The 12,286-nt window shown below is 34.9% G+C and overlaps 1 protein-coding gene across 11 annotated transcripts in view; it reads left to right on the top strand.

The window, feature by feature from the left end:
• The window catches only part of LOC115065952 (uncharacterized), a 456,818-nt gene that overhangs the window by 358,554 nt on the left and 85,978 nt on the right, over nt 1-12,286 (top strand). For 2 of the 11 annotated variants that reach the window (XM_049459708.1, XM_049459706.1), the window contains one exon: nt 1,520-2,404. The exons of the other annotated variants lie outside the window; for them this stretch is intronic. In XM_049459708.1, coding sequence (XP_049315665.1) covers nt 1,520-1,546 — 27 coding nt within the window. In that variant the 3' untranslated portion in view covers nt 1,547-2,404. The remainder of the gene's footprint in view (nt 1-1,519; nt 2,405-12,286) is intronic. 11 annotated transcript variants of the gene reach the window in all.

The following is a 12,286-nucleotide window of genomic DNA, read 5'->3' as shown; positions in this document are numbered from 1 at the left end:
TTTAATGCACACCAATCGAAACAAAAAGACAAAATGTGGCATTGTGCTTGCTTCGTGTGGGTTAGAGCACAAGACGTTTTTGTGTCTTATTAGTCAAAGACGTTTTTGACTAATCCGGTGTGGGTTCAGCCTAAGGCTAAGGACGGTTTTGTCGCATTTGGTGTGCGTTGGCGTATGCAAATACATAAGTTCGACAACAGCTCTTCAAACAAGTCAAAGCACGAACATGCGTTTTCGCTTCGTCTTGTTCGGTGTGGGTTGTCACATATGAAGCTATGAGCAGTTGCGTATGAGACAAGAAAAACTGTTTTGACTAACTGGGTTCAGCCTAAGGCTGGGCCCACACCGGATTAGTCAAAAACGTCTTTGACTAATAAAACACAAAAACATCTTCTGCTCTAACCCACACCAAGCGAAGCACAATGCGACATTTTGTCTTTTTGTCTCGCTTGGTGTGCATTGAAATAAAACGAAAAAAGAAGAAAACGAATCAGTTCTTGCAAAGATGTCGTTGGATTCGGACGATGAAATTCTGCCAGTCCTATTTTCAGTAATTGAATTTTGTGAATGAAGCGAAAAAAATAAAAGAGAATGGTGGGTGCATCCGTACAATCAGAAGCGCGATTCTGAAAATGTTAATAGAAATCTGATTTCTGAACTGAGAATGCGTCCGAGAAAATTTAGAAATTTTACAAGAGTGCAGGTATCAACATTCGATTATTTGCTGTCTTTAATAAAAAATTTAATTTGTAAGTAAAATACGAACTACCGTAAAAGCATAACTCCTGCGGAAAAATTAATTATAACACTACGGTAAGTAAAAACCAATAGCTTTTTAAACTTAAAATCAATGTATTTTTAATTCAAAATCCCTTCTTTGGTAAAATTTTACAATGATCAATATGAAAATATAAATTATTAATTACACAAATAATTATTTTTATTCATGTACTATATTAGATAATCCCATGACCGATGATGACGTTGAACTACTTACATATTCATTTTCCTCTTCTTCTTGAAATTGATTCTTTGCCTTTTGTTGGAGAGTTTTTCATAATCAGACAGCAAACTTTTAAAAAATAATTCATTTTCTTATGGTTTCTCCTTCGTTTTGGAGTTTAGGAACTCAATCATTGGTCCTGCTATCATCTCAGATATAGACATCTTACTCTTTTTCGCAGGTATTGGACTGCTTTTGTCAGTACTTACTGCATCGGTAAAATTATTTTGCGACATGTCGGTAGTTTTTTCTTCGACATCAGGGCTATTGATAGGTAAATTACTGCTCATTTCACGATGCTGATGTACAAATTCCTTAAAAAAACACATTGCATCAGCCAAGTACCACTTCCGCTTCTGCTTACCACTCGATCCAGATGGTATGTTTTTTTCTTCCCTCAAATACCTCGAATATGAGTTCCGTAAATTTGTCCATTTATTTTTACATGTTCCTACTGCAAGATATAAAATTTGGAATTTTTAAATAATATTTTATATAATTATATTATAATTTCAGGTATTTGGCAACTGGGGAATCATTTAAGTCGCTTTCGTATTTTTTTCGATGTGAGGCTTCTACAATTGAAAACATTGTAATGGAAACCTGCAAAGCTGTCTGGGAAATATTATCACCGATTTACTTTCCAAAACCCCATGTTGCGAAATGGCTTTCTATAGCGGATGCGTTTGAAAAAATGTGGAACTTTCCTAATTGTGCAGGAGCTATAGATGGAAAACACATAAGAATACAGTGCCCTCCAAAAGCAGGATCAGATTATTTTAATTATATAAAATTTCATTCAATACATTTAAAAGCTGTAGTTGATGCATATGGTCAGTTCATTTGTGTTGATGTTGGCGACTTTGGGCGAAATTGCGATAGTGGTGTTTTCAAACACTCTAATTTTGGAAAAACTTATTCAAAAACAATTATGTGGTAAACCAAAAGCTATGTCCAGAAAGCTGCGAAAGCATACCATTTGTTTTTGTCGCCGATGAAGGCTTTCCACTACTTACGAATGTTCTAAGACCGTTTGCACGAAGGAACTTGACAAATGAGCGAAGAATATACAATTACCGTTTATCAAGAGCAAGACGAGTAGTGGAATGCGCATTTGGTATGCTTGCAAACAAGTTTCGAATTTTTCATACAGAAATTCTGTTGTATAAAGTGGAAACTATTATATTAGCTGCTTGTGCTTTACATAATATGATTCGGGAGCGAGAACATTTGCTTTACGAAAAATATAGTGAACTCGATGCTATGGAATATATAGTCCAAGAGGCTACAAATCAAAATATTGAAAACACAAAGCCATCAAATGGTGCGCGTTACATACATACGTGACCAGTTTCTATCATATTTTAACTCTACCACTGGATCAGTTTTTTGGCAAAATAAGTACGCTATCTAATTTTTCTTAGTTTTGTACTGTATATCTACAATTGATTTTCACTATATTTTTAAATACTTATCAACATTACGTATGTATGTACAAATGGTATAAATAAAATAAACTAAACTTGCCGTCACTATTCATTTCTGTAGCTATTTCGTCCCATAGTTTTTCTGTTATTAACTTATTTGTGTGATCTTTATTTTTATAATTATATATTGAACTCGCCAGTGTTCATTTTAACAAAGTGTATGCCGAATAAAAGCACAAAGAAAATGCGTAATTTTGACTATGAAAACCAACAGTTCAGCTATAAGCAACGAAACGTGTTTTTCTGTCGTGTCTTGTTCCATTCCATTCGGTGTGGGTTGCGTCGTAGCTCAGCATGTGTTGATCGGCAACAAAGACGGTTTTGTCGCATTTGATGTGCGTTGGCGTATGCAAATACATAAGAAGTTCGACAACAGCTCTTCAAACAAGTCACGAACATGCGTTTTCGCTTCGTCTTGTTCGGTGTGGGTTGTCACATATGAAGCTATGAGCAGTTGCGCATGAGACAAGAAAAACTGTTTTGACTAACCCGGTGTGGGTTCAGCCTAAAGGGTAACACCCAAACTTGCAAGTAAGTATTCTTGACTGAGTTGTTTTTTTTTTTTTGATTTTGATAACTGTTACAGTGTGTTTGGAAACACGAAATGAATAGTAGGCAGGTACCTTAATTTTTTCATTTATTTCGGTACATATATGCAACATACCTATGTACATATATGCCAAACTGTTTAACTGGTTTTTCTGTTAAGAATAGTTTTACAATGAGCTGTATGCCGAATTACAGTTAAAACTGTATATTAAACAACCATGTGTGCATAAAATAATTATATTAAAACTTTAATTGGAATGGACTTACTTTTTTCTCCGCCAAGGGTTTTTGGGTAGCAATACTTTCTTCTTTCTCCTGTTACTTCTCTTTTCGGGTTTTAATTTTGTTCGGCGTTTTCCGTATTTCCGTGTTGAGTTATAGTTGTCTGCGATACCGTCTGTAGGTCTTGTTATTTGTTTTGCTTTTTTGGAATTGTAACGCGTCAGTATTTAATTTTTAGTTATTTCGCACCCATTGTGTTGATTTAATTTAACCACTTAATATATATGTATGTATGTATTTAAATTAATTATATGGTTGGTGTTTGGTGGGCAACCACGGGCAACTCTGTGTTTTTCTTTATGTTGTTTCTTCTTAAATACAATATTTTTCTTAAGCCTAGATACAAATATTAATCCTACATTCTAAGAAGTACATCTACAATCCACTTAAGATAGACCATATGTTCCAAGTGGAATGGTTCATCTTACAATCTATTAATTACATCTTGGCAAAGTACAATGTTTCATTTTTTTATTTTGATATATATATATATACTAGCTGACCCGGCGAACTTCGCCCCGCCCAATTTTTATTTGAAATAGTTAAAACGCTTTTTGAAGTCTGTTCAAGGCCATTTATTTGTACGGAATGTTAATATATTCAGGGAATAACGTCTCTGATAAATTTAATTATTTTTGGCGAAGTTCGTTCTTTGTTTTGTTGTGTAGCGTGTAAACAAATAAAGAAGATGGCTCTCCAACACGCTAACATGCCACATACATACCTATGTATGTACATATGAAACTGTAGAATTTTGAACTTAAACGATAAATCGGTTTGAATCATTCGAATTCTCAGAATGAACATTTCCTCACTTTTAGATTTGCTGTGTTGTAGTAAACTATTCACTACAGTGAAATTATTATTTATGAATAAAGACGGAAACCTTAGTATATATCTGGTATAAAAACCTACGGGATTGAGATTTGAACTTGAGGTCAAAATTTTTAAAATTATTGATGAAAATTTTCCTAGAGTTGATAATAAGCACAAATTTTCATAAAATAGTTCATTTTTGATTTTATATTCAAGTTTTTAACAAATAAGTTAATTACAAAATTGTTAGTTGATAACATGTAACATTTAATTTTATAATCTTAGGATAGATAATTCTTAATTTTTAATAGTAGTATTTATTTTTTTGAATTATAAACATTTTAATTTAACTTAGCACTAATTGGTGCACAATATTTTTGGTTAACCTGTCTCGAGCTAACACAAATAGATTTGATGGTTTTCCCACACGTGAGCATGCAACATATAATTGTCCATGGGAAAAACATGGATTATCCAAATCTAACCCACAAATGGACATTGTTTGGCCTTGAGACTTATTAATGGACATGGCAAAAGCTAACCGAATAGGAAACTGTAGTCTTCTGAATGGTATCGTAGATTCTGACGTATCATTGGAATACGGGGCAACAGGACCACTTCTCCTTTAAACTTTCCAGTCAAAATGGTTGCTTCAAGAATATTCCCTGTTAACTTTTTGATGACCAAACGTGTACCGTTGCATAACCGAGGGGGATTCAAATTACGCAGAAGAATAATAATTGAACCAATCTTCAACCGAAGAATATGTGGTGGCATTCCGGGTATATCTTGAGAGTTTAAAAATTCAGTTGGAAAATTTACACTTTCATTTTCATCAACAACAGTATCGACTGATTTAAAAGACATCAGATCGCCTGGCAACAACTGTTGTATCTGAAAGTTAATTTCGTCAACATCAACATTTTTGGCTGCCAAAATAGCCCGCCCACTGAGCCAGTTATGATCTAAATAATTATTTTGTATATCCGGGAAAATACTTTCAATCAATTCAATTTTTGTGTGAACAACAGTGCAGAAATTGTCTGGCAGTTTAATGCATTGCGTGTTTGGTTGCCGTTCTATTGTACCGTTCCCAATATCTAGCAATTGTTCCGAAAATATATGTGCTAATGGATCATTTAGTAAATGTACGCGCATGTTTATAGTCAATCGAAGTGTTTTAACATTTCTCCATAAAAATGATTGTTTTAAAGATGCGTTAATCTCATCGGCGAAAGTAGAGCGAGGTATGACCGGCAACGTCTGTCGGAAATCACCAGATAGCAATATGACAGCACCTCCAAAAAGTTTATCATTGCCGTTCAAATCTTGCATAGTTCGGTGCAATGCCTCGAGTGAATATTTGTGAGCCATTGTGCACTCATCCCAAATAATGATAGAACTTCTTTGCAACACTGCAGCTATTGCGCTATTTTTTTTTATGTTACATATTGCGTTTGGGTTGCTATGAATTTGTAATGGCAACTTGAATGCTGAATGTGCCGTTCGCCCACCATCTAGCATAGTAGCCGCAATGCCTGATGATGCAACTGCCAATGCGATTTTCTGTTGTGACCGTATCTTGGCAAGAATCAACGATATTAAAAATGTCTTACCGGTTCCACCTGGTGCGTCCAAGAAGAAAAAGCCGCCTTGTTTAGCAGCAACAGTCAGCATAATCTGATTATAAATAATTTTTTGTTCAGCTGTCAATAATGGCTCACTGTTCGCGATAATTGTAGCTAAACTACCATGGTCATATTGTTTTTCTCGTTGTAAATCGGTGTTAATTAAGTCGGTGGTCGGACGATCAGGTGATGGCATACCATAATAATTTAGTGGTAAATTTGAAATTAAAATACATAAATCCTCGATCAACACTAACGTTTCATTATACATCACTGGCGTGTAATCTATGTTTGGGCATTGCTCTGTTTGTCTAATTCGGTGCAATATGTCTTCCGTCATACAATTTTTATATTTTTCCCACAAAGTGGTTGCTTGTGATGGATAACACGTCGTCAAAATAATTGCAAACAGGTGACGAATGTTATTTGGCGTTGATGTGAACGCAGCATCGGCAAGTGTTAGGTCCCAATGGTTATCGTCTTCTAGCAATTGCAGTTCGCGACATGCATCTTGATATGTATGAAATACTCGGGCATTAACTGTTCGCAAAAATTTGAAAGACGTTGGTCCGGGAACATTCACCAATAACAAACGTAAATAGAAGCATTCACGTTGTTTTGGATGTACCGTGTAAAGTCGTCCCAATGTCTTAGCTTTGAATATGCCTGTAATAGAAAGATGTGGTTTTCCTTGTTTCCGTGGCTCCCATTTTTTACCTGATTTGTTCCATGTAAAATAGCGTGGAACATCAGTGTATAGTAGCGTCTTTGCGAATTGGCCTAAAATACCAGGTTTTTGACACAATGTAAAAAATTCAGTTAGTGTCGTTTTTGGAGCCTCAAGCGCTCTTTGGAGAACATTTTCTTCAGTGAAGTATACACGCTGACCGTTTTCAAGATGCACTGCTAAATGCTGGACTGAAGGGTATCTTTCGTGTATGGGAAAGCTAAGAGTATGCCAAATTGCTTCGTTGCTGCTGATGTATCTACCCATTTGGTATCGTGTTATTTCATCATTCTTATTTAGGTTTTGTAATTCAATTACGGCCAAGTCACTACCTTTGTTGACATATTTACATATGTACTTAATTGATTTTACGGAACTGCAAAGCTCGACATTGATATGAGCCTTATACGTTTTTGAAAGTAATGGTGAATATGGTACCACCCACTGATTGCCAATTTCTACTTGATTTGTATTATTTGATTGCCGGATTGTGAATGTGTGGCCACCATTCGCAACATTTCTGCGGCGATACATAGGATAACCGTCAGTATCCGTGATCGTATCATTCGTATAATTCTTTGGGAAATGCTTCTTACATTTTCCATTGTCCATGCATGGCGATGCCATGTTAAAAGTACCGCACGGTCCGTGTATCATTTGATTGGTAACAACATCAAACAATTCTCGATCAATTGATGGGTCCGGAATTTCGGCTGAAATTATTTGATCAATTTCTTCTGGACGGATTTTATCTTTAAGCCAAACTAAAATGTGGGCATGAGGCAAACCTCGCTTTTGCCACTCAATAGAATAAAGCCAACAACGTGTGTTACCGAAAACTGAATATTTAACAATGAAATCAATTAAGGATTTCAGTTTTTGTTTGAACACACGCGCAGTTATATCATGTCAATGTATTGCTTGTTGTCCTGGTAATAATAACGTTTGTATATCCTCCCAATTCGGGTTACATGTAAAAGTTATAAACAAATCTGGACGACCGTAATTACGTACGTAAGTCATCGCATCCTGTATGTATTCCTGCATGTTAAACTTACTTTTTTATCTCTTGTATTACCTAAAATGAATAATAAAGAAATTAAATAAGAAATTAAAAGCAATACATATGTAAGAAATCAAATAGTTAATTGTCAAATTTACCAGTATTTGGATCACACTGTTTGATGTTAAGGTGATATTCATCCTGTCCTTGCCAAAATATTAATGGATATTGGAGTGCGTCATATGAACGATGCAGATCCGAAATCGTACTAATAGTGTTGTCCCGCCGTGTAATTTTTATAGCTCTATTTTCAACTGGATCACCAACCATAATAACAGCTACCTCATCAACAGTTGGCGCGTTAAATCTTCCAGCATGTTCTCCTGATGGAACTTTGTCGGCTTTGATGACGATTTGATAGTTGTCACTTAGCAATTGTGGTGATACTCTTTTAAACAATTGAATGAGTTTATTCTGAGTTTCTAAAAAATTTTCCAACAATATCACAATTGCTCTTTCCTCTGTTTGTTCTATAAAATTATAATGGCACCGAGTTGTCACGCGTTCTTCACAACTGCCCATAAAATAAATTTGTAGAAACTTTGGATTATCATCAGGCATTGGCATCAGTGACCCAATTTTATGGTACACCTGACCTTGTATTTTAAATGTAGGTTTAAAATTACGTCCATCGGCTGCGAGATCGCAAATTTTAGTTGCCCCAAATGATGTCATTTGGAAGCAAGAATTAAATTTGCGTATCTTTCGCAAAAATATTTTTGAATTATCTGAATCGCCAGCAAGAAGCGATATTAAAGGTTCAGGCGGAGTGGGAAGAGGTGGCAGCAGAACTTTTCCTGATGCACAACACATGCCGGGTGTTTCATTGCGAAATTTTAATGCATGACAATATGGACATAGTTTATCCATTTTCCCGATAGCAATTTTTGAATGCGCAGAATAATCAGTATCTGTTTCATATTCGAACGCAAGACGAACGAATGTTGAACGTGTTAATGAGCGGCTGGTCCGCTGTCTCTGTCCATCTCGTAATCGTGCTGTAGCTATGTGTTGTTCACGCACCGCTCTTGTTCTGGTAAGAGTTTGTCGCAGACGTCTATCACGCTGTTCTTGGGATTCTTGTACACGACTCTCTGCTGTCCTGATTCTTTGAGCTGAGTTTCTTGCTGCGATTTGTTCTGCAGGCTGCTGAACTCTTTGAACTCTTTGGCGTTGTGCCGCTCTACTCCGTGCATTATTGAGGTTCGATTTTTTTGGTGGCATTTTATTGAAAATATTACTTCAAAGTTCAAAATAAGATTTAATAAATAAAATGAAAAGCAAGCTAATAATACTTACTTTTATTTACTTCGTTTAAACAGTTTTAAATAATAAAAAGAAAGCAAAGCGTGGCCGAGTCTGATAAATTTTAAACACACTTTTTAAGTTTTATAAATTGTAAATTTTAAACACACGTTTTACGTTTAATAAATGTTAAATTTTAAACACACGTTTTCCGTTTAATAAATGATAAATTTTAAACATACGTTTTACGTTTAATAAATTTTAGCTAAAATAAACGTTTGGACTTTTAAAATAACAACATCTGCTTCTATAGCGCCATCTAGCCTAATACACCGCACTTATTCAATTACCTTACAACGTCAGCCGTATAATAAATAACAGCTGATTTTTGTTTTAAATTTCCTTTGAATTTTCAGCGACATCTTTCGTTGCGTAGGGCAAGTGTCCGTTCGTTTGCACTCAATAACAGCTCATGCTTTCCCTTCAGTTCCCATACGTGCTCCGACTCGCTGGTGATGAAATTTGGGGTTCTTTTGTTGTTTTCATCAATTTTTGATATAATTTCCCTCGCAAATTTATGTGCTGTCTGTTATAATTTAAATATTTCAAACATATTTTTATGAATGACATTTGTAAAACATATGTTGCCCATAACGTTGCCATATATCATAATAAAATTTTATAGAAATTAACCAATGACTATGAAACGCAAACGACTACTCAGTTTGCAACAATACTTAGCTAAGATTTTATTTAGGCACAACTTAAGTATGGACTGTGAAACCGGGCAAAATTCTACATATACCTAAATGCAACCAAATGAAATTTTTTTTGCATTTAGGAAATACATGCAGAAATCAACTCTGCGATTTCCTGAATTCCTCTGAAATCTCCAAAATTCGAGGAAGATTTACTGGAAAAGAGTGGCAGCATTGCTTATTTGTCTGACCATACATATGTACATAACTTTATTTATTTCACGGATTGTATGTGATTTTTTCTTAAGTTTAGAATATTGGAAGTCATAGAATCGTATAACTTTACCACAAATAATATAAACTTCAAACAACGCATTTTCATTTAATGTTTTTAGCAAGTGGCAGCTTTTGTTATGACAGCCTAAATCCATGAAAATTTAGAAAGAAACGTAACATACCGCACTTAGCGCCATCAACTGGTGGATAGCTTCTTGCTAATAATAAACAAATAATTTACAATAAATAAATAATGCGACTATAAGGAGAGTTATAAACTATCCTATCTTTCAAGTTGGACCAAACTGCACACAGTGTTAAAAATTTCATTAAAATCGGTTCAGTAGTTTAGGAGTCCATCGAAAACAAACAATGTGACACGTGATTTTTATATATTAAGATATATTTATATTTATTTTATATTTTTTACCGTTATTTGTTTGTTTTATTTAGCCGGTATGAACTTCGGCTGGCGTTCTAGACCTTTTTTATTCCACAATATATGTATTTTTATAATTCTTTTTACTCTACTGGTATAAATTTTCAGCTGGGGCTTTAGGAGTCTCTGCTACCAAAGAATTACATTTATCTTTCCTTTAATTTATTTTTCAGTTTTTTTTTTGTATATTTGTGAGTTTCATGGTAGCTAGGGAGGGGCGAAGGGGGCCGTCGCCCCGGGCGCAACGTCTTGGGGGCGGCAAAACTATCTTCGCTGTTTTTTAATATTCAGATAAATACGCTCACAATGTAATAATCTGAATAACAATGAAAAATATTAATTTTCACTCGAATACTCTGCAGTCTTTGAATTTGTCTTATATCTTTTGGCTTATGTCTTTCTTAAAAATAGTGATAGAACTTAAAGATGCACTTTTCTAGCTTTCATCGCAACAGTATCTTTATTTTTACTCTGTCGTCACGACGTGGCACTCTCACAGTTACCCTATGCTTTGAATGTAACAAATACTTTTATTTCTCTAAATTTTCAAAAATGGTATTTAAAAACTCCAATTCGGGCAAAAATTCCTGCAAATTGTGTCAAAAGTGTACAAGATATAGGGCGAAAATGGGTTTTTTCTACGGCTTTTAATAAGATGTCTTGTAAATTTTCTATCAATTTCCTCAAAAACCGTATTGTGAGAATTTTGGAACTTCCGAATTACGCAATTTCTTCTAGTTCCTAAAATTTATATAATTAATATCGAAGATATTTTGTAAAAATTCACTTTTGTGCGAACCACCTCATGAAACTTGTAGGTACGTAGTTAAAGGGGGGCGGCAGAACATCCTTGGCCCTGGGCGCCCGAAGTTGTAGCTACGGCACTGATGAAATAGCATATTGGCACAAACACATACTCGAAATTTTTTCAATATTTTTCTATGTGGCGCTGAGATTTTTTTGCTTATTGGACTTAGCGTTTTTTCAACTTTTTTTTTACTTTGCCGTTAATTGGTTAGCGCGTTTCTAATTGCTACCGTACGTTTTGAGTAACACACTAGTTATTTCTTTGGGTTTTGATTTTTATGCTTTTGCATAAAATAACAATGTTATTTTTGTATTTCTTTTTTTCGCGATACTTGTTTGTGTTTTGTTTTTTTGTTTTTCTCTTTATTTGAGGATACTTGATTGATTTTCAAACGGTAACACGGGAATTGTTTGTCCCCTTAAATGGTTACCGCCGAATTTTATTATTACATTTTGGTCCAACAGGAGTTTTACGATTCTCCTGGCAGGATCGCCAATTAATTATTCGGTTGGTGTTTGGTGGGCAACCACGGGCAACTGCCCGTGAGCAACTCCGTGATTTTCTTTATTTTGTTTCTTCTTAAATACAATATTTTCCTTAAGCGTAGATACAAATATTAATCTTACGTTCTAAGAGTTTTCACCATTTTATGGGATCTGTTATTTATTTTAGGTGTCTGTCTAAGAGGCTCGAAGTTGCACTTAATTTCACGTGAAATGTGGGGGTTATACTCACTTTTAATTATGTTCCCTTTTTTAATTAAAATAAAAATTAAAAATTTGTGCACATTAACAATAATTCAAGCAATTTACTTTTTGCGGGCATCAATCACTACTAGGATTTATATATTTGTAATAAAATTTGTCTTAAGGTATCCACTACTGTTGCTTAGAAATTAGAAAAATTGTAGGCACACACACACACGCGATCGAAAGGGGCTCCAAAACTTGGGCCACAAATTGGAAATCAAAATTTGACGTACGGATAAGCGATAGAAAAGCTGGTGAAACATCTATCACGAGCGAAAATCGAATTGGGGGCCATCCCGCTCTGACCAATTTTTTTGATCGGTTGGTGGTGGTGAAAACGATTATTGACATGTTGGTGTGTAGTGTGGTTGGTAAGATGTATGATGTGGTATGGTTGTGTTGGGTTGCGTGGTGTAATGCTGTAAGTTGTGTGTTGAGGGGCGAAATGTCATATGATCAGAAGTCGCATAAACAAACATATCTATTTACAAATAACCTTATCGGAATTATTTAAAC

Source organism: Bactrocera dorsalis, chromosome 6 (genome assembly GCF_023373825.1).
Source record: "Bactrocera dorsalis isolate Fly_Bdor chromosome 6, ASM2337382v1, whole genome shotgun sequence".
Lineage (NCBI taxonomy): Eukaryota > Metazoa > Arthropoda > Insecta > Diptera > Tephritidae > Bactrocera > Bactrocera dorsalis.
The sequence above is the reverse complement of the archived record's forward strand: the minus strand, read 5'-3'. Positions and strand labels throughout refer to the sequence as shown.